We start from the raw sequence: 23,658 nt of genomic DNA, 5'->3' as shown, positions 1-23,658 counted from the left end.
TCAACCTTTGCTGTACTTGCTCTTTGTGGAAATCCCAAGACCTGTTTGATGCTTTTGCGCATGAGTTTCTAGTTTCGTCCAGTTGTGGGCAGAGGCGACGTAATTAATGTGACTCATAAGGAACGCGTGGTATACGCGCAGAAGGTTATCTTCGCGGAGACCCTTCCTGCGCCCCGAGACTCTGTGGATGAGTCTGATCATGTTTTCGGTTTTGGCGGTTAAGAATTTGATCGTGTGTCCGTGGCATCCGGTGGATTCGATTAGGAGCCCAAGAATGCGTATGTGGTTGACTCGCGGAATCTGTTGTCCGTCTCTTGTGTGTAGTGCGAGCGGAAGTTCGTCTAGAGGTGTTAGGTGGCGGACTCCTTGGCAAGACTTTCGAAATAGTAATAGTTCCGATTTCTTTGAGGATAGTTTCATTCCTGTGTTTAGAAGGTACTCTTCCGTGGCATCAAGGGCAGACTGTAATGCCTGCTCCATGTCTCCCAGGGAGCCTCCCGGGCTCCAGATGGTAATGTCATCTGCGTATAGTGCGCAGTTTACGTTTGGGATGTGTCGTAGTTTGTCTGCAAGTCCCTTCATCACTATGTTAAATAGTAATGGAGAGATGACTGAGCCTTGTGGTGTTCCGACGGAGCCCAGCGCGTAGGGGTCCGACTTAAGGTTCGAGACTCGCAGTCGGGCTTCTCTGTCTTTTAGGAAGGAGCGTACGTACTCCTGAAATCTCTGGCCGAGGCCGAGGCCTGCCACAGACTCCAGTATGAAGCGGTGCGAGACGGTATCCAGTGCGAAAAATATTTTAAGTGCAAGAAAAAGCACAAGCGCGTAGTTTAGCAGCTTAACTTACACGTGAGGTAGAATGTTTGCACATATTATAAGCCTCAGTTACCTGATAGTCTGTTTGCCTTTTTATTTCGGAACCGAACCGTGTTTGATCAAACTAAAATTTTGTTCCGAAATTTAAAGAAAAAAAAATAAATAAATAAACCGCGATACAGTCGAGACATTTAACAGCTTGCATAAAAAAAAGGAAAATTTATTGGCGGCATAATTTGCTGATGCACCTTGCACATCTGGCAAGTGCTACGTGATTCATTTGTGTTCGGTATTATCTCGTCTCCTCATTTAAATATTTAGTCATGAATCAGCGCTCGTGTTCTCTGATTCTTTGTTCACATAGTCTGCTTTGTACTTCGTCTTCGAAGACGTTAACCTACTAATTCAGTCAGGTTGCTGTTTCTATCAAGTACAGAAGCACTTTAAAGGACTCACTTTGCAAACAAGCAGTGCGCCGCAGTCAGAATAAGGTTCCTTGTAATGATGCTCCCGCCGCAATGGGATGCAAGATTCGATGAAAGATCAGATATGCCCTTAACTTGAACCTACAGAAGAAAAAAGGCGACATGCATTGTTTTTTCGCGTAATACCACACAAAGGCAAATCATTTTTCGAGCATGCTTTAGTTTTAAGGTAAGACGTGCCACCATAAAACAGCGCTTGAATATGAAACTGGCCACCAAACATCTGTGACAACTTCTGCGGTATCTGGCGCGCCTGACGACTAGAAGTTCCATCTAACAGGCTCCGTCTGCATCGAAGACAATCTGGAAGTCTGCGTGGTCAGCGGTGCCGCGTGCCTTGTGCTTTACAGATGTTCAGGAGAACATTCATTTGGGCTAGATGGTGCATACTTGAATTAGGAAGGAACAGCGCCAATGAGACGAACACAAGAGGGGAGAACGACACAGGACAAGCGCCAACTTCATCTAACTTTATTAACCGAAAATTCAGCAAATATAGGAAAAACACAGACATGCGCACTATGACCATCATGCGTCATCTGCCAAACCGCTCCAGATATGACATTTCACTTTTGAAGAGGGTCACGGAAGTATCACTTACACAGTTTTTTCCTCTTTTCTTTATATGGAATGCTTCTAAAACCTCACGTGCCTTAGTTTCCCTACTTCTGCCAAGAATCTTTATCGCTCCGAACCGTGGTTCACACTTCTTGCAGTACTGGCATTGTCTTTGTGGTGAATGTTCTGCCGCTTGGTCACACACGGTGCAAGTTGCGCAATGTTGCGAAAGATGCGCACCTCCTTCTTTCAGCGACCTCACATGTTCAGCGGCACGGTCGTTCACGCATCTGCCCGTTTGGCCCACATAGGTTTTCCCGCACGTCAAAGGTATTTCATATACCACACCGGTGCAGCACTTTACAAACTGCTTTCCGTGTCTTTTGGTGCAGTTGCTCCTCGTACCCTCGCTCGCGACGCGGGCGCAGAGCTGAGCTTGTTTTCGAGGAGCCGAAAACACGACTGGGACGCCGTGTCTGTTTGCCACCTTTTTCATATTGTGGGCTATCCTATGTACATACGGAACCACTTCCGGCTTTGCAGCTAGTCTTTCTTGTGCGCACGGTCTCTTGACCATGGCACCTTTGATATTTTGCAAGATCACTTCAGCCACTGCTGTGATAACCGTGCTTGGGAACCCCGCCGTAACTAACCTATCAACCTGCTTGTCAAAGCTCGCACGCATTGCGTGGTGACACGATTTCATGAGAGCAGACTCAAGGCAAAGTTTTGCAATCGAGCGTTTTACGGTTTTTGAATGCGCCGACGCATAAGGAAGAAGCTCCTTTTGTGCTCTAGGTGCGTACTGCCAACATACATGATCTACACCCAATGTAATGTTAATGTCTAAAAACTGTATTCGCCCCTGCAAGGGTAGCTCATGTGTGAAAACCAACCCCCTTCCTTCCTCTTTAAAGCTGTCTAGGACAGTGCTTACACCATCTGTGTAAGTCAACACGTTCAGTTTGTTAAAAACAATTAAAAATCGTCAACATACCTGAACACTTTCAGTACACCCTTTCCTGTTAAAATTGGCTCCAAGGCGCTGTCAATACAGGTTAAGAAAATGTTAGTAAGTACCGGGGCTACGCAGGATCCAATACAAATCCCTTGTCTTTGTCGATAAAACTTGTTCTCGAAAGAGAGAAACGTCACATCAAGGTAAAATTCTAGTATTCTCATAAAATTGTCTATTGACACGCCAGAGGTGTTCTGGAACTCTACTGCACCGTTACATTCTATAGCTTCTCTGACAGAACGAAATAAGGCAACGTGGGGCACAGAGTAAAACAAGTCTTCAACATCTACTGAGAACACATAACCAATGGAAGTACCTTCCTCAAGAAACCTAACAACTTCTTTTGAACTCTTTGTGACGTACGGATCTTGAACTATGTCATATCTGGAGCGGTTTGGCAGATGACGCATGATGGTCATAGTGCGCATGTCTGTGTTTTTCCTATATTTGCTGAATTTTCGGTGAATAAAGTTAGATGAAGTTGGCGCTTGTCCTGTGTCGTTCTCCCCTCTTGTGTTCGTCTCATTGGCGCTGTTCCTTCCTAATTCAAGTATGCACCATCTAGCCCAAATGAATGTTCTCCTGAACTATGTTTCGAAAACACAGGGCCCTTTCTTATGTGACAACCTTTCGTCGGATTTTCAACTGAATGCCATCGTTTCCATCATCGTTGTATCAACATGCCGTGCAAGATATGTTTCGTTTTGCCTTCGAAAGGGACTCGTTCCAGCGGACGTGAGTGCCCTTTTTGGTTACATGCGACCACCCGTCGGGCTGCTAAAACGCATCTGCAGGTTCTTGAAAGCAGAGTTGTGGCGGCAGATTAGAAGATGTGAAGACCATCTGCGAGCGATTTGTTACAAGGTGGATACGGGATGGCAGGCGGAGAAGAAGCTTCGTGCAATTCGACGCCTTATAGGAAGTATGACTGAGTTTTGGTGGGCTCAGACACTGAACCAGTGTTTACAGTTGTCTTCTCCGAAGAAGGATAAGAAGCCCCCGGAAAGGCTGGTGACGGTTATCGGAGACGTTGATCTTCCCAACGATGTCAGGCATGTGTTGAACAAAGGTCCGAAATTCAGCCATGAGCCTCTGATAGAAGCGCATGAGTTCCTGGCGCTTAATAGACGCATAGCAGGAAAGGCGTTAGAAGAAAACCGTGAAAGATGCCTACTGGATGGCGTGGATACGCTTATAAGATCTACGACCAGCACTACCACGTTGCCTAGCAAAGATTCGATGGGAAAAGTCGTGTCGTATTTCAGGAAGAATAGACTCCGGCTTCTTCAAGCTGACAAGGATGGAGGGCTCGTGGTGCTCACCGAGGAAGAGTTTCAAAAAAGAGCCGGCGAAGCAATTGCGAAGAACTTCATCCCTCTGAAAGCTGGTGCGACGCGAGTGAAAGGCAAGGCGGCTGCGATGTGCAAAGAATTAGAGCTGAGCAGGCTGGCCAATGACATTGGTAACAGCAAAAGGAATGCCCTCTCCGTGTTCTTTACGGCCAAGACGCACAAGATGTCTGTACCATTCAGAACAGTGGTCAGCGAAAATGGAACTTGGCAGATTGTGTTAAGCAAGTTTCTTCAAAAGCACCTTACATCCCTTAAAGTTCAAGATCCGTACGCCACAAAGAGTTCAAAAGAAGTTGTTAGGTTTCGTGAGGAAGGTACTTCCATTGGTTATGTGTTCTCAGTAGATGTTGAAGACTTGTTTTACTCTGTGCCCCACGTTGCCTTATTTCGTTCTGTCAGAGAAGCTATAGAATGTAACGGTGCAGTAGAGTTCCAGAACTCCTCTGGCGTGTCAATACACAATTTTATGAGAATGCTAGAATTTTACCTTGATGTGACGTTTCTCTCTTTCGAGAACAAGTTTTATCGACAAAGACAAGGGATTTGTATTGGATCCTGCGTAGCCCTGGTACTTACTAACATTTTCTTAACCAGTATTGACAGCGCCTTGGAGCCAATTTTAACAGGAAAGGGTGTACTGAAAGTGTTCAGGTATGTTGACGATTTTTTAATTGTTTTTAACAAACTGAACGTGTTGACTTACACAGATGGTGTAAGCACTGTCCTAGACAGCTTTAAAGAGGAGGGAAGGGGGTTGGTTTTCACACATGAGCTACCCTTGCAGGGGCGAATACAGTTTTTAGACATTAACATTACATTGGGTGTAGATCATGTATGTTGGCAGTACGCACCTAGAGCACAAAAGGAGCTTCTTCCTTATGCGTCGGCGCATTCAAAAACCGTAAAACGCTCGATTGCAAAACTTTGCCTTGAGTCTGCTCTCATGAAATCGTGTCACCACGCAATGCGTGCGAGCTTTGACAAGCAGGTTGATAGGTTGGTTACGGCGGGGTTCCCAAGCACGGTTATCACAGCAGTGGCTGAAGGGATCTTGCAAAATATCAAAGGTGCCATGGTCAAGAGACCGTGCGCACAAGAAAGACTAGCTGCAAAGCCGGAAGTGGTTCCGTATGTACATAGGATAGCCCACAATATGAAAAAAGGTGGCAAACAGACACGGCGTCCCAGTCGTGTTTTCGGCTCCTCGAAAACAAGCTCAGCTCTGCGCCCGCGTCGCGAGCGAGGGTACGAGGAGCAACTGCACCAAAAAACACGGAAAGCAGTTTGTAAAGTGCTGCACCGGTGTGGTATATGAAATACCTTTGACGTGCGGGAAAACCTATGTGGGCCAAACGGGCAGATGCGTGAACGACCGTGCTGCTGAACATGTGAGGTCGCTGAAAGAAGGAGGGGCGCATCTTTCGCAACATTGCGCAACTTGCACCGTGTGTGACCAAGCGGCAGAACATTCACCACAAAGACAATGCCAGTACTGCAAGAAGTGTGAACCACGCTTCGGAGCGATAAAGATTCTTGGCAGAAGTAGGGAAACTAAGGCACGTGAGGTTTTAGAAGCATTCCATATAAAGAAAAGAGGAAAAAACTGTGTAAGTGATACTTCCGTGACCCTCTTCAAAAGTGAAATGTCATATCTGGAGCGGTTTGGCAGATGACGCATGATGGTCATAGTGCGCATGTCTGTGTTTTTCCTATATTTGCTGAATTTTCGGTGAATAAAGTTAGATGAAGTTGGCGCTTGTCCTGTGTCGTTCTCCCCTCTTGTGTTCGTCTCATTGGCGCTGTTCCTTCCTAATTCAAATTTACAGATGTCCTCGCGCTCAGACTGTTTGTGCCCCCGCGGCATTACCAAGGCCTGCCCAAGCGACTTCCGGTTACTCTGGCCTTGGGTCAGCGGAACGTATCCTGCTGCAGCAAAATTCGCCTTCTCAACATGCCGCTTCATTCTCGACTGCCTTACGCAGCGCATTCCTTCTCTCGACCTCCGTTTTGTCACCCTGATAAGCTACCGATCATGATCTCTATTGATTCATATTTATTTATTAATAAAGCCTGAAGGCCTATTCGGGAATTACGTTGGAGGGGGAGTCAGTTGCAATAACTAACGTGCAAAAAACGAACATTATTTAGGTACAGTGGCATAATTGTACACAGGAAATAAGACAATATGCAAATAAACATGAACACTAACATAATCACACATTTAGGATTTCGGCACAGCTTCGACTCGTTAAAAAAGCATCATGATTAGTGACAGATACAATGCCCTTTGGTAATTTATTGAAATGCTACATTGCCAAAAGAAGTTGTGAATGACGATACAGGTTATTGCGCGCAAAAAACGGGTTTTGCATTACACGGGTGATCAAAACGCTGAAAAATGCAATGAACTGCATTGGTGTGAGATTTGAGGAACAGGGATTTCTTTAATGAAGAGCATGAAAATGGGACAACAGAGTCATTGCTATGTGTGATTATGAAGGGCGGCCAATGAAAGCGATTCCTTGATATCTGTCACGCTGTTGTTGCGTATCCGCATATTGGACAACGTGTATATAGTATCTCATTGTACCATAAGATAATCACCCGCCACCTACCTTTCCCTGTATTTCCCACTGCCCATTTCCCCAGTGAGGAGTAGCAGGCTGGAGACACGCTCTCCAGGCCGACCTCTCCTCCTTTCTCTTCATTAAAATGTACTCCTCCTCCCTTGCTGCTTTATTGTGTATTTCTTTGAGTTTATCGACCAGATACGTTTGATGCGGATTGGAAATGGTGAAGGCGTATTCTCCCTTTGAAATGATGGAGGCGTATTCTACCTTTGACCGATGAAGCGTAGTTTATGCTAATAGTTTCAGATGCGTTACTGGTTTTGGTATTAGCTTCTTTGTTGCAAGAAAAATCAAACGATAAATGAACTCCGAGATAGTCAAATGTGGATTCCTTCTGATCAAGGATTCCTTCAATTGGCAGCTCTGTCCCAGGTTATGTCCTCTCGTGAACGTCATGGCTTTAGTTTGAAGTGCTAACACCAAAAGGCGAGCTTGTCGAGGTCTAAACGTAATGAGTAATCTTCGGTGCTAATAATTCATCACCAGATAATACAGTCGTCTGCCAATAACGTGATAGTAGAAAATGCAGTGTTTCGTATGTTGCTGTTATAGATTAGAAATAAGGTTGGACCCAGGCCTGAGCCCTGCAGTACGCCAGATTTTATATGCGAAAGTGAAGATGAGCACCAGTTCACGTAGACTGGTTGGCCTCGGTTGCTTAAAAAATTAGCTATCCTTTTATAATCGTACTGTTTTTCTTAAGACTGGGTAGCTTCCCTATTAATCGAATGTGCGGGATCTTAAATAATTTTACAAAATGAATGAACGTAGCGTTATTTTAATTTACTGCACCATGCAACGACCTCGTGCAGATCAGTTACCGATTCAAACAGTTGAGCTTCCCAAGAACTAGCACGAAGGGCACCATGCTTATTGCTAAAGAATAAATCGTGTTTTCTTAGAAATGTTATGATGGTGGGCTATATGGTATCTTCTAATGATCTACAACATATGCTTGTTAGTGAAATGGTTTGAGACTGAGCAAGGATTACTTACACGACCTGCCCAGCATCACTGTTCTCTCCAAAGCTTAAGTATACAGTTCCGGGCACATGTCTTAGCGACTAATAGCGCCGCATGCCATTCTTGCGGGCGTGACGCAAATATACAACAAATTCTGTGTCCACTGTCCACGCTTCCACTTTAAACGCCGTGCTCTGCGTACGTGTAACCATTCAGACTACTGACCCTTCTCGGAAGCAAAGTATCGTGTGACCTCGGCGGAAGCCATCCGGTGCGCATTCGAGAGGCCAACAAGGCAGTAATGCGCGTCCTGAATACCAATGGGTTGTCGACCTCGTGTGATTGTACGAGGGTGAACATTCAGGTGCGAGCATGTGCACACCGACTATCCTTCTCATCTTGTTATCTCCTCACGAGTAAGGTTGCCAACCGAGCACAAGCACGGTTTACCACCTGCTTACCTTTTCTTCTTGGTGTTGGGTGTTTGTTATTCTCTCATTTCTGCGACTGACTACATTTCAGGATTGTAGAAGCACATGTAGCTTAGCTTAAGAAATACTGACGCATCGTAGGACTTTTTAGACATTGTCTATTAGTTTATTGCATCGGTCGGCAAAACTCACTCATGAGTCGACTCACTCATACTCAAACTAACCCGTGAGTTCTGTGCTTAGTGAGTCCCGCTGAGAAGAATTCTGGTGAGTGTGACCCCTAGTGAACCCGGCTGAACACGAGCACTAAGCAACAATTAAAGTTTTGAGTGAGTCTGAGTGAGTTCTGATTATTTTTCCCACGTAACATCAATTTCTAAAGAATAAAAGCATTGCAAGAATTGTGGAGACTATGGCTACCTCAAATTTTTCGCAGAGCGGTGCGCATGGAATCACGTGGGCGCTACGTTGTTGACAGCACTAGACTTCGATCTACGTTGCATCCTCAGGGTAATCGCACCTCCTCTTTCGCTCACGCGCGCACGCACATTCGGCACATACGCCCCTGCATGGTACCAGTCCGAAGCCGTCGCACCGCGGGCAAATCAAGCACCACCGCCGTTCAGTCTACATGTACGGCGCCATACATGCACCTCCTCTATGTCCCGTGCTTCCCATTTCCCTCCTAAAGCTGTGTCCGCTCTTCGCGCCTCTGCTGCACGATACAGGTAGTTTGGAAGGGAAATGTGAGAAGCTTCGCAGGAGAGGGTGAAGCATTCGATGCCATTATGAACGATTAGAACCATTATGCTATTAGAACGTTTAGAACTTTCGCTTTCCCCTAACGCTTTGCGATCAAGGTCACAAAAGGCCGGAACCTACGGCTCCGGCGGCGTCGTCAAAAGCAGGCGATATCAACGCCCATTGCCCGAGTGGTACCTAATCAGTTTTTCATTTTCAGCACTCGCTCAATCTTCTTTTTCCTTAGTACGCCCGCATCCAGCTTAAACATGACTTCGCGGCTGTTGCCTAGTGCGAATGGGGCACTCGCTTACACTGCGACTGATGTCGACGTGGATACAGCAGGTGCGCACTGGCCGTGCTGCATGCGCGTCCACACTTGAGTAAATTTGTATTGTGGTTTGCACACCTGTTCCACCTGTGAGACAATGGCGGACCTAGAAATGCTCGGTGTCCAGTGCTTTATTTCGAAGTGGCCAGGCGAGCCGGACCTGAGTCATTCAGTGCTTTCGGATTTGCAGCACTGCTCTTGTGTATTATAGTTAGGTTGGGCATTGTTTGATCCGCACCGATGGCACCGGCTGTTGGAACCTCAGTACTGACGCCCGTTATTGCAACTGGGTCGCAAGCCCCAAGGGTAGCGTTGGCCTGGCGGCCTGGGGCACACTGGAAGCATCCGAAGGTCCCAGCAAAGCATGAGGCGACTGCTAACAGAACAACTTGTTTATTCTAGCATCGCAAAGAGCGGGCGGTCAGGTCGACCGAAGTAGAGAGACGGGAGAGCACGTTACTCAACAGAAGAAATCGGAGCCTCTCTCCTGGCGTCCGGGGGCAGCTGCTCTTATACTCTCGGAGTTGAGAGCAAGAGGGAAGGTCATGGGACGACACCACGTGACAGCGGCGACGGACGGACTGATAGACACGTTGGGACAAGGAGGTGACGCATCAGCCGGGCCGGCGCCGGACAGACCTCCTCGCTTCACACTGGGGGAGCTCCTCTCCCCGGCTGCCGCGCTTTGACAAGCGTGGGCACACACACACACACGCACACACAAAGACACGTGGCACTGAACATGCCGGGACGCGCTCGGCGGGGCGCGCTCGCGGCCGCTCCGAACGGGCCAAAATGTCCGCCGCTTGGAACGAAGCTCCGGCGTACGTTGCATCCGCGCTGGCTTTACCGCGCGTCGTAGGCGAAACGTAACAGACCGCCCCGCCGGGGGAGGGAGATCCCGATGGTCAGGGGACTGCATCCGCTGTCCGGAGGGATGTCGCTCGATGATGCTCATAACCGAAGTCGGTCGTCCCTCGGCGTTTCTTGAGCGCAGCGCACCGAGAAGGCCTCGTTCTCACGTTCAGGTTCACAGAGGACACTGCAAAGTGACTTCGGGAGAGTTCTCATTTTTCTCTCGTTCCCAGCAAGCGTTAGAACTACGCCGAAACTCAGCCGCTCAGTCAGCAAGCACGGCACAACCCTCACTAAGCCATGCCAGGCTCTTTCCCCTTTAATACTACTGCCTAGTTCCTTACAGTAGTCTAGCAGCACTCAGAACGCGTCCACAAATTGGAAAATTGCACTAGAAAGCACATCATCACTTTGAAACACTACACAAAAGCAATATGTTAAAAATCCTGCCTCAGGAAGAAAAACATCAATAACAAACAATTTTGAGGCTGATTCCCACGTTAGGGGCTTCGACTTAAGCCATCGGCGTTACCGTTGAGACTCCCCTTTTTGTAACGCACCTCAAAGGAATATTGTTGCAAAGCGAGGCTCCAGCGCAGGAGGCGGCCATTTTTGGGAGAGATGGTCTGCAGCCATTGGAGAGGGCAGTGATCCGTCTCAATGATAAACCTCGAGCCGGCTAGGTAGCATGACAATTTCTGAACGGCCCACACGAGACACGCACACTCTTTCTCGGTGGCGCTGTACGCCTGCTCACGGCTGGTCAGCTTACGACTAGCATAAAGGACGGGGTGTTCTACTTCTCCATTTTCCCGTTGGCACAGTACAACGCCCATGCCTCGCTCACTAGCATCGCACTGAACAACGAACCCTTTGGTGTAGTCGGGCGATCGTAGCACAGGCTGGCTTGTTAGGGCGCTCTTTAGGGCGTTAAAAGCTCTTTCCTTGGTCTCGTCCCAGACGACTGTTTGCGGCTCTGTCTTTCTTAGAGCATCCGTCACGGGAGCCCCGATATCAGAGTACCTGGGGATGTACCTCTGATAGTAGCCGGCGACACCTAAGAACGACCGAATATCGGTCTTCGTGCGCGGTTGCGGAAAGTCTCGCACAGCGGCCACCTTTATTTCAGACGGGCGGCGACGACCCCGACCAATCACGTGACCAAGGTAGACAACCTCGGCCTGTGCTAACTGGCACTTGGGAGCCTTGACTGTCAAGCCCGCTTCGCGCAGGCGGGTTAGCACTGCCCGCAAGTGTGCCATATGCTCAGACCAGGATGCGGAGAATATCGCTACGTCGTCTAAATACGGTAAAGCGAATTCTTGCTGTCCCCGCAACACTTTATCCATGAGGCTTGAAAAACAGTATGGCGCGTTCTTCAAACCAAAACTCAACACTTTAGGACGGAATGTTCCCATTGGTGAAATGAACGCCGCATACCTACTAGCCTCTTCTGTAAGTGGAACCTGCCAATAACCCCTGACAAGATCTAGGGTGGAAATAAACTGAGCGCTACTAACTTTCTCAAGGCGCTCCTCGATGTTAGGGATCGGATAAATTTGATCTTTAGTTATGGAATTTAGCCTGCGGTAGTCGACACAAGGACGAGGTTCCTTGCCCGGTACCTCAACTAAAATCAAAGGGGAGGTATAATCACTCTCACCCGCCTCAATAACACCGAGCTGTAGCATCTTCTTTACCTCAGCCTCCATAATATCGTGCTGGCGGGGTGACACCCGGTACGCCTTGGATCGTACTGGCTCTGGGGAGGTAAGTTCTATATCATGGGTGAGGACAGAAGTCCTACCAGGCCTCTCAGAGAACTGACCTTGAAACTCTTGTAAGAGCTGGCGCAGTTCGGTTTTCTGCTCAGGCGACAGCGGTGCTTTACTGATTAAGTCACTAATGACTTGATCGGTGTCTTCCCTGTTCGTCACTGAGCCTAGTCCCGGAAGCTCGACCGGAAGCTCTTCGGGAGCGTTTACCATCATACACACTACTGCTTCCCGTTGCTTATAGGGTTTGAGCAGATTACAGTGGTAAACTTGCTGTGCTTTCCGTTGTCCTGGCAGACTCACCACGTAGTTAACGTCCGACAGTTTTTGAACAATTTGTGCTGGGCCCTCCCACTGCACGTCGAGTTTGTTTTTTAGCGATGTGCGCAATGTCATGACCTCATCGCCCACCTCAAAACGACGGGCCCGGGCTGTCCGATCATAATAAACTTTGGCCTTCTGCTGGGCCTTTGCCATTGCTTCACCTGACAACTCCTGTGCCCTTCTTAAGCGTTCGAGGAGCTTAAGCACGTACTCCACCACGACTGGGTCGTCGCCCTTGCCTTCCCACGATTCTCGAAGCATGCGAATAGGAGACCGTAGGGAGCGACCGTACACCAGCTCAGCTGGCGAAAACCCCGTAGCCGCATGCGGCGCGGTCCGTAATGCAAACATCGCCCCAGGCAGACACAGCTCCCAGTCAGTTTGATGTTCAAAACACAATGCTCTCAACACGCGCTTCATGACGGAGTGGAGCTTCTCAACGGAATTCGACTGGGGGTGGTGCACTGAGCTGTGTAGCAGCTTTACCCCGCACCTTTCGAGAAAGGCTGTCGTCAAAGCGCTAGTAAACACTGTGCCCTGATCTGATTGGATTTCCGCAGGAAAACCAACTCGCGCAAATATGGACAGTAGTGCATTGACTATCTCAACTGAGCTGAGTTCTTTAAGCGGCACTGCTTCAGGGAACTTTGTCGCTGGGCAGATCACAGTCAAAATGTGTCTGTACCCCGTGGCTGTTACCGGCAGAGGTCCCACTGTATCAATAACGAGCCGTCTAAAAGGCTCCGTAATGATAGGTACCAACTTCAACGGCGCCCTCGATTTGTCCCCTGGTTTGCCCACCCGCTGACAGGCGTCGCATGTCTTCACAAAGTGGTCTGCGTCCCGAAAACACCCTGGCCAATAGTACTCTTGCAAGAGACGGTCCTTAGTTTTCTTAACTCCTAGGTGTCCGGACCACGAACCCCCATGCGACAAGCGCAACAGATCCTGACGATAGCACTGAGGCACGATCAGCTGATCGAACTCCACTCCCCTGCGGTCTATATACTTCCGGTACAGGACCCCACCTCTTTCCACAAAGCGAGCATTTTTCTTGGCGGCACCTTCCTTGACAATGCAGCGTATGTTTTCTAGGCTGCCATCCTTCTTTTGCTCGGCTATCAAAGCCGACCGGCTGACTTTTAGCAACCTATTAAGTCCGTCTGACGTAGGCGCGACGAGCAAATCTGCAGATAGCTCTTCTAACTTTCCCGCATCGGGCATTTCCTCTCCAGTATCTAGTGCCTTTAACGCTACAGACTCAGTTTTATTCAGCTCGGGCGTGCTCTGAATATCAGCTTGCTGCACCTCTGACCCTTTCTCATCGTTCGACAACGTCGGCCCCGCAACTACCGCCTTTGCAGCGAGCTCCCGAACCTTCGATCTGGTTAAGGCCTGAACGCTAGCCTCACCAAACAAAAGCCCCTTCTCGCGCAGGAGGTGATCGGACCTGTTAGAAAATAGGTACGGGTACTGGGGTGGCAGCATATATGACACCGCCGCCTCCGTCTCAAGTGCTCCGAAAGGACCTTCAATAAGCACTTTTGCTACGGGCAGACACACGCTATGAGCTTCCACGGCTTGTTTGATCCATGCGCACTCGCCCGTGAACATATCGGGTTCTACGTAAGAGGGGTGAACTACATCCATCGTAGCTGCGGAATCGCGAAGCACTCGGCACTCTTTCCCGTTCACGAGGAGGTCTCGCATGTAAGGCTCGAGAAGCTTCATGTTCTCGTCAGTGCTGCATAATGACAAAAACACTACTTTTGTTTTTGTTTCCGGACACTGCGCCGAAAAGTGACCCGGCTTCTGGCACGTATAACACACGCGCGCTTGCCTCGTCTCGAACCGCTTTCTGCGTTCGGCTTCGGCTGCCGCCGTCTCCTTACGTTCGGTCGGAATGCTTTCACTCGCATCCGCACTACGTGTGTCCCCCTTTGCTCTCATGGGCGTGAACTTCGGCCTCTCAAACTTGGAGCCAAATTCACCCTTTTGACCGTCCTTAGCTCCGCGAGCCCGACGCGTCACAAACTCTTCGGCTAGCTCAGCGGCTCTAGCCACCGTACTAACGTCTGGCCTATCCAAGACCCAGTACCGCACGTTCTCAGGTAACCGACTATAAAACTGTTCTAGCCCGAAACACTGCAGAACTTTCTCGTGGTCACCAAACGCTTTCTCTTCTTTGAGCCACTCCTGCATGTTTGACATTAGCCTGTAGGCAAACTCTGTATATGACTCACTTTTGCCCTTCTCATTTTCTCGAAACTTCCGACGGAACGCCTCCGCTGACAGCCTGTACTTTTTTAGCAGACTCGATTTCACTTTGTCGAAATCCTCTGCCTCCTCTCTCTCCAAGCGAGCGACTACGTCGGCCGCCTCGCCGGGTAACAAAGTGAGCAAGCGCTGTGGCCACGTTTCCCGAGAGAACCCCTGCTTCTCGCACGTTCGCTCAAAGTTAATCAGGAACAAACCAATGTCCTCTCCAAGCTTAAACGGCCGCATCAGGTCAGTCATTTTAAACAATACTCGTTCTCCTGCACCGTGTGCCTGACTTCCATTACGAGCGCGTTCCATCTCTACCTCGAGACGCTTCATTTCCAAAGCGTGTTGACGGTCACGCTCTTTTTCTTTCTCTTGTTGCTCTCGCTCTTTTTCTTTCTCTTGTTCTTTACGTTCAAGCTCATCTTTTTGCTCTTTAAGTTCGCGCTCCTGTCTTTTTGCAGTCTCCCTCTCCTCAATGGTCTCAAGGCATTCCGACAGCTCGTCATCCTCAGCTCCTAACTCAAGAATAACCCTTAGCAGTTCTGGTTTTCTGAGTTTGTCTGAGACATCCAGACCCAACTCTCTTGCAAGCTCCAACAATTTCGGTTTGCGCAACGACTTCAAATCCATGGCTGCTCTGAATGCTGCTTTCTCTACTGCCTACTATTGTCTTGCCGCAACTAACCCGGCAGCAACGACAACCACAATTACCAGCTCTGTTTCTGACACTAACAAAAGCCTGGCAAAACTCAGAAGAAGAAAGTCCCGCACTCACCAAACCTCGCAGCCAAGAATTCAGCGCAGTCGTTCCGCTGCAGGCAACCAGTCATCACACAGGGCTCGTTGCACTGCTCCCGGATAGTCGTTGTGCTGCTCAGCATACCGTCAACCGCATATCTTCGCTGCTGGCCTCCGTTGTCGCGATCCCACCGCTGGCAACCAGCTGTTGCAATCCCACCGATGGCACCGGCTGTTGGAACCTCAGTGCCGACACCCGTTATTGCAGTCGCACCGCTGGCACGAGTTGTTGCAAATGGGTCGCAAGCCCCAAGGGTAGCGTTGGCCTGGCGGCCTGGGGCACACTGGAAGCATCCGAAGGTCCCAGCAAAGCATGAGGCGACTGCTAACAGAACAACTTGTTTATTCTAGCATCGCAAAGAGCGGGCGGTCAGGTCGACCGAAGTAGAGAGACGGGAGAGCACGTTACTCAACAGAAGAAATCGGAGCCTCTCTCCTGGCGTCCGGGGGCAGCTGCTCTTATACTCTCGGAGTTGAGAGCAAGAGGGAAGGTCATGGGACGACACCACGTGACAGCGGCGACGGACGGACTGATAGACACGTTGGGACAAGGAGGTGACGCATCAGCCGGGCAGGTGCCGGACAGACCTCCTCGCTTCACACTGGGGGAGCTCCTCTCCCCGGCTGCCGCGCTTTGACAAGCGTGGGCACACACACACACACGCACACACAAAGACACGTGGCACTGAACATGCCGGGACGCGCTCGGCGGGGCGCGCTCGCGGCCGCTCCGAACGGGCCAAAATGTCCGCCGCTTGGAACGAAGCTCCGGCGTACGTTGCATCCGCGCTGGCTTTACCGCGCGTCGTAGGCGAAACGTAACAGCATCATGTTACTTTGGGGTATTCATGCTGAATTCGCGGAACGTGGTACTTCTCTCACGCTGCAATCTTCGCGAGGATGTCACAGAGTGTCAGCAAAAGCTTACATAATCGAGTGAACATTAACCAATTTATTTGTGTTGCTTTACTTTTTGGATTTTATTGCATTATCATTCGGAGCGCGATTCACGTACTTCCCGGGGGCTATGTATGTTTGTCTCTAACGCCTTTCCCGCATCTGTTTTACTGGGTAGTTCATGGCAAAATGGGTAGTTCGTCGGGCTGCTTTGCTGAGGGAGCGTGGTTCACAACCAGCCGTCGGACCAACTTTTGTAACTTAGTATGTGGTAATGGGCACATATGTGCCGCTTTTCAACGAACCACTATCACGACTACATGGGTCAATGTAGACGCGTGACTGGATAGGTGCAATTGCATAATAAGACATTTTGACGCCACCTTGGACCACTGCGTGTGTGCCGCTCGATCTGTGCGTCCTCTTCAATGAACATCTTTGATGCCGACATGGATCACCAGTAGGTAGGTGCCCTCTTTCGCGCCATCTTGCATTAATAGGCATGCGCCAATGGCATAGTGCCACTCTAAGTTCAACGATCAGAAAGATCCTTAAATTTATCCGATGCTGCGCGGTGTCGAGCTCACTTCAACATGACTCCTCAAGGACAGCAACCCAACGCTTTAGCAGGCTGCGCGGCAATCGCACTGGGTACGTGCTGCCTTTTTAATTGATGTCTTTAAGGACAACGCTTTACTGAGCTGCGCCATGAATGCACCGAATATGTGTCGTTTTTAACGATGCATATTCGCTTGCTGCACAGGACAGAGGAACGCCTGCTGCTGCGCTATAGCTGGCCAGGTGTTGTGTGAGGGGAGAGGGGATCGCCTTGACGTCACGTCATCCTTGCTCTGACTCTCAGCACTCCACTACGAAGCACAGCCTGGCAGAGCGGTCGAAGAACCTGCTACGGCTCTATAGCTGGCCAGGTATTGTGTGAGCGGAGAGGGGATCGCGTTGACGTCACATCATCCTCGCTCTGACTCTCAGCACTCCTCGACGGAACAGAGCCTGGCAGAGGGCCTCTGTAGGGCTCTCTGTAAGGCCGCACGCCCCTTGCGGATGTGTTGCGGTGGTTGACGTGAGGTTGACGGCTCGTCCTCTTGCCGGTGAGTGAGTTGAGTAGACGCCAGGTTAGAGGTCCCCTTGAACGGTCCTTGATGCTGGAGCACCGGCTCACCCAGCTCTGATTCCTCCTGCGCCGGGCCTGTCTTCTACAGCAGGCGTCCATTCGTCTGTATTTAGTCCAGTGCTCTGCCTTCCCTGCCCGAATTGCTATGCGCTCCATGCGGCGCCTGGAGCCACAGAGATTGAGTAGGCGGAGATCCGGGGCAGTGGTGTCCGGTGGCGCAGAACACTGAACGGTAGCCGCCTGGGCGCACTCCGCGATGGCATCTAGAAAAACACAGCGATCGGCCGCCTCACTGCAGTGCTTCCTAAACAGAGACAAGTCTATGACGTAGAAAGTTCTTGTATTTGGCTTCCTCCCATATACAGAGGTGATCACAGTGGGGAAGTGGCCCGAACCCCAAGTGTCCGAAATTGTGTCCCAGGAGTAGGAGCACTGTTCTGTGGTGAGGGAGAGATCGATCGCTGAATTCACCGCTCGGCGGACATTGGTGGGTCCTCCGCTGTTCAAGATCACCAGTCCGGCTCTGCTGATAGCGTCGCGGAGGCTTCGGCCTCCGCTGGAGCAGCGGCGACTTCCCCAGTCTGTGTCGTGGGCATTGAAATCGCCACACAGGACTGTCTGCCTCCCAAGGCATAGAGCCAGCTGGTGAAGGATGGAGGAGTCCCGTGCCTTTCCTTGTCTTATGTATATGCTCGCCATGGTCGTGTCTTGGCTGCCGAGACTCACCGTGACAGCACAACACTCCAGAGGCCCTCCTACGACGTCGGCCATTGCAACCACAGCGTGCGCCAGGTTGCACCGAACGTTGATGGCTGTCCGTGGCTTTCCGGGCTGGTGGGTGTCGTCCAGGCACGGCGGGTCCGTGCAGCCGCGTGTCGTGCAGGTTATGGCGCCTGAGTAACCGGTGTATCCCGGGAGTCGCAGGGCCTCGTCCATCGCGTACACCTCCTGCAGTGCAAGCACGTCGTAGTCGCTCTGCAGGAGATGCAGGGGAAGGTCTGCGTGTCGCCGCCACAGAGCGTTAGTGTTTCACAGGAGAGCACTCGGGCGGCGGCGACCCTTCCTTGGTGTTAGCTGATAAGCCAGGGTTATTGACTGGCTGATGGCAAGCCACTGTCTGCAGGCAGATGCGTCGGAGTGGGTGGTCAGCTAGCAGCATGGTGCTGACTGCAGCCATGATGAGCAGCAGGTTCGCAACCACCTGATCCACGGTAGTCCGGGCAAGAGGCGCGCCAGCGTCCTGTGTCTCCTGGCGGCGGGAGTACCCGCCGTGGTTGCTCAGTGGCTATGGTGTTGGGCTGCTGAGCACGAGGTCGCGGGATCGAATCCCGGCCACGGCGGCCGCATTTCGATGGGGGCGAAATGCGAAAACATCCGTGTGCTTAGATTTAGGTGCACGTTAAAGAACCCCAGGTGGTCAAAATTTCCGGAGTCCTCCACTACGGCGTGCCTCATAATCAGAAAGTGGTTTTGGCACGTAAAACCCCAAATATTATTATTATTATTATGGCGGCGGGAGGTGCGAGGGGCTGGTACCGGAGGCCTGGGTGCCGGGCAGGAGCCCTTCAGCGCGCTGGTATAGGACCTCGCCTGAGGTGAGGACTGCTGCGGCCGCTGCTCCTTGCGGACTGCTGCCCTGACAGCACGCCTCAACAATGGCGTGGTGGAGGAAGCCATGATTGTGGCCACCTTGCGTTCTTCCTGCCATTTGGGTCAAGCAGGACTCTCCGCCCTGTGGGAGCCCCCACAATTCCTGCAGCGTACGGCCTGGCAGGAGACGTTCGCCGCGTGGCTTTTGCCACAGGAGATGCAGCCCGTCGGCCACTGACAGGACTCCAGGACGTGCCCGAAGCGGCCGCACTGTCGACACTGTACTGGGTGGGGCCTGGCTAGCCTCACCCTTAATCCGAGCTTGAAGAGGCGTACGTGCTCCGGAGGGACCGGTCCCACGAAGAGGATGGTGACGGTGCTCCTGTCCATCATTGCCGACAGCACAGGCATGATGGACTCGATGTCTCCCAGTAGGTATGTGTCTGCATGCAGCCCGCTCACACCGTGCAGGAAGCCGGTGCTCTTGCCGCGCTCGGCCGCCGGTAGACAGCCAGTCACATAAATCATGTGCAGCTCGGTGAGCTTGAGCAACCCCTCCAGGCATTCCTGCGTGGTGGTGTGGTCGGCCACGATGTTGGGCCTGTGGTTGACGAGGCTTCGGCAGGCTCCTTTCTCTGCTTCTGCTTCTTCTTCTTCCATTTTGGCTTCGGCCGCGTAGCACTCTGGCATGGCGGGTCCTTCAGGAACCGCGCGCGGGGTGTACGGGGCCCTGCGCTGACGAAACGGTGGTTTTCTCCTATGCCAGCTCCATCGCGTTGGTAGCGTTGTCTTGTGCAGCCTGACCGCTGGCAGACGACGCTACATGGGGCTTGCCACCATCGCGAGCAGACGGCAGGTCGGGGGTGGTGCCAGGCACGTCCTCACTCGGAGGAGGCGAAAAGGAGGTGGCTGTCACCCTTTCCCGAAGGGCTTTCTCCACGTGGTCGCTGGCTGCTACGTGCTGCTCCGAGCTAGCGGCAGCGCTCGACGGCTGCTGGCGATGCAAGGCCACCTCCTCGTCGTCGCTCTCTGTTTCGCAAACGCGTTTTCTGAAACTGGACACGTCCATATCCTCGTCGTCAGAGGGAGGGAGCGATATTGAAGCATGGGGCTCCTCGTGTGCTGGCGAACCGCCCTCGGGGGGCTCCGAGGCTATCTCGGGGGCTGCCGGCTTCGTGGCGTCCCCTGGGTTATCCGCAGGTTGGGGGGGGGGGGGGGGGGGACCGCAGGCAGATCGACGGAGGACGGTGCCTGTGTTGATTCATAAATATTGTTGCGTGTGGAAAGACACAGGCAGAAGAGGCTATTTACAGGCTATTTACGCTGTAGCCAGACAGCCAGGCAGACACTCGCTCGCGCCAAGCGCACCGACCCACTTCATCGTCGTTCTCGCGGCGGCTCGTTTCTTGAGCATAACTCGATGATATGATATCGTAATACTACCACCCCCGGCGCCAAAAGCACCGTCACGGTGCTGTTAAATATCCAAGGCGCGTGGAGAGTTGTAGGGCTTGAATCGGGCGACGTGGACAATGACACTGGTTGTCACAGCGGAGGACGTAGTGGGCGTGGCGAGAACGATTTCATAGGTGACATCGGTCACTTTGCGGAGCACGTGATGTGGACCTGTGTAACAAGAAAGGAGTTTTTCACATACGCCAACTTTACGCGAAGGTGGCCAAAGGAACATGAGGCTGCCGGGCACGAAATGGACATCACGGTGACGGAGGTCGTAGCGTTGCTTCTGCTTGTCTTGAAACACTTGTAGAAGAGCGTGCGCAAGTTGGCAAGCGTGGTCAGCATGGGCGATTGAATCACGGGCATAATCGCTAGTTGTAGCCATGGCGGACGGAAGCACAGTGTCCAGTGGTAGCGTTGGTTCGCGGCCATACAAGAGGTAAAACGGGAAAAAGCCAGCAGTTTCGAGACGGGAAGAGTTGTATGCAAAGTTAATGTAAGGTAGAGCCAGGTCACAGTCACGGTGGTCGTCGGAAACGTATTTGGATAGCATGTTTCTAAGGGTGCGGTTCAAGCGCTCAGTGATGCCGTTCTTTTGGGGATGGTAGGAGGTTGTAAATTTATGCCGTATTGAGCCGGCACGCATGATGTCGTCGATGACTTTGGCCAAAAACGTACGGCCACGGTCTGTTAGCAATTGATGCGCGGAGCACCGTGCATCAAAATAATATCATGTAGGAGGAAGTCCGCAACATCAGTTGGGCAACAGGTCGCAAGAGCACGGGTTACGGCGTAGCGGGTCGCGTAGTCCACCGCGACCGCAACCCACTTGGTTCCTGATGTAGATTCCGAAAATGGGCCGAGAAGGTCTAAGCTGACACGATGAAAAAGAGACGCAGGGATGTCGAGCAGCTGCAGGTAACCAGCAGGGAGCTGGGAAGGCTTCTTGCGTCGTTGGCAAACTTCACAAGCCGCGACGTAACGTCGTAAGGAACGGGCAAGACCCGGCCAGAAGAAACGGCGACGTACACGGTCATAGGTTCGAGATACGTCGAGATGTCCTGCAGTTGGTGCGTCGTGGAGCTCTTCTATAATGGTGGAGTGGAGGTGTTTAGGTATTACAAATAGGAACTCAGAGCCATCCGGTTCAAGGTTACGACGGTACAGAGTACCGTCGCGTAGGACGAAGAGGCGTAGAGTAGTATTGGCCGGAGAGGGCACAAAATGGTCGATGAGTGCTCTGATGTAGGCGTCATGGCGTTGCTCTTCGGCGAAATGAAGCAGCTGTGATACAGAGGATATGCAAGAAGCACTGGCAATATTAGAGGAGTCAGAGTCGTCAACAGGGTAACGCGACAAGCTGTCAGCCTCTTGGTGCAGGCGGCCGGACTTGTACACCGCAGAATATGAAAATTCTTGTAGCCTCAATGCCTATCGACCAAGCCGGCCTGTAGGCTCGTTTAGCGAAGAGAGCCAGCAGAGAGGATGATGGTCAGTGACTACGGAAAAAGGGCGACAGTAAAGGTAAGGACGGAACTTCGCAACCGCCAAGAGAACAGCAAGGCATGCTCGTTCCGTAATGGAATAGTTGCGCTCCGATGGTGCTAGGAGGCGGCTCGCATAAGCAATAACGCGATCCTGGCCACGCTGACGCTGGGATAAGACGGCACCTACGCCATGACCGCTGACATCTGTACGCAAGTCTGTAGGTGCATCAGGGTCGAAGTGGGCTAGAATGGGTGGTGAGGTTAGAAGAGTGACGAGACGAGAGAAGGCGGCGGCGTCTTCAATTCACCACAAGAACTGTACGCCTTTCTTCAAAAGATTAGTTAGGGGTCTAGCAATTGTCGCGAAATCTGGAACAAAGCGACGAAAGTACGAGCATAGCCCTACAAAACTTCGAACGTCTGCGGCTGTCTTCGTAACCGGAAACTCTCTGACAGCGCCAGTTTTGTCGGGATCAGGCTGTACTGCGGAGGCGTCAACGAGATGGCCCAATAGAGTAATTTGCCGGTTGCCAAAACGACATTTGGACAAGTTAAGTTGCAGCTTCGCTTTTCGAAATACATCAAGTATGGTTGTGAGACTTTCAAGGTGAGTGTGGAACGTCGGCGAGAAGACGATGACGTCGTCGAGGTAGCATAGGCATGTGGACCATTTCAAACCTTGGAGCAAGGAGTCCATCATACGCTCGAAGGTGGCAGGGGTGTTGCATAATCCAAACTTCATTACTTTAAATTGGTATAGGCCATCAGGTGTGATGAACGCGGATTTTTCTGTCGATATCGTCAACAGCAATCTGCCAGTATCCCCAACGAAGATCAATAGACGAGAAATAGCTCGAACCGTGCAGGCAGTCAAGGGCGTCGTCTATCCGTAGGAGCGGGTAGACGTCCTTCTTAGTAATGTTGTTCCGGTGACGGTGGTCTACACAGAAGCGCCACGTGCAATCGTTCTTCTTAAGCAACACCTGTTTTTTTAACCAAACAGAAGGCTCAATGATGTTTTTATTGAGCATTTTGTTGACTTCGTTTTGGATAACTCGGCGGTCCGACGCATAAACTCGATACGGTCGTCGGTGAATAAGCGTAGCATCGCCAGTAAGAATCCGATGCTTGACCGCGGGCGTCTGGCGTAAAGGGCGATCGTCGATGTCGAAAATATCTCGGTAGGACGATAATACTTCGCAAAGCTCTTCAGCCTGCACCGAGGACAGGTCCGTCGCAACCAATTTCTTTATATTGGGATCGGCACCCGAGGCTGGCACGAGGGGCCTGCTAAGCTCTCGAGAACCATCGGTCGATAACGCTGCCACGTATTGGTCACCGAGACAATCAACGGTGGCAAGGCAAATACCTTGCGGTAGAATTTGCTTTGACAATCCCAAGTTACAGACAAGCATGTGAGTTCGGTTCCCAATAATCTTCAGTATACTGTGAGGCACTGTGACGTTATACCTTATTGGAATGTCGGGCAGAAGAGTGACGAGGTACTCGCCATCAGGAACTGGTGAGAAAGACAACAGTTCAATGTAGGCTATCGACTTTTGCTGCAGGCGAAGAAAGCCGGTGGGACGTAATCGGCAGTGGGGGGCGTCAGAAGGTTCTGCGAGCATCGGCAACTCAAGGCGAAGGGTACTGGAAGAACAGTCAATAAGAGCAAAATGGGCGGAGAGAAAATCGAAGCCGAGAATGAGGTCGTAGGGGCAATGAGCAATTACGGTGAAGAGGACAGGAGTG

At 51.2% G+C, this 23,658-nt stretch overlaps 1 protein-coding gene across 1 annotated transcript in view; it reads right to left on the bottom strand.

Moving 5' to 3' along the window:
- Window positions 1-23,658, bottom strand: part of LOC135907652 (chymotrypsin-1-like) — a 79,706-nt gene that overhangs the window by 24,872 nt on the left and 31,176 nt on the right. The window contains exon 4 of the mRNA XM_065439347.2: window positions 1,273-1,382. Coding sequence (XP_065295419.1) covers window positions 1,273-1,382 — 110 coding nt within the window. The remainder of the gene's footprint in view (window positions 1-1,272; window positions 1,383-23,658) is intronic.

This window comes from Dermacentor albipictus, chromosome 10 (genome assembly GCF_038994185.2).
Source record: "Dermacentor albipictus isolate Rhodes 1998 colony chromosome 10, USDA_Dalb.pri_finalv2, whole genome shotgun sequence".
Classification (NCBI taxonomy): domain Eukaryota; kingdom Metazoa; phylum Arthropoda; class Arachnida; order Ixodida; family Ixodidae; genus Dermacentor; species Dermacentor albipictus.
This window is presented reverse-complemented; position numbering and strand designations above follow the sequence as displayed.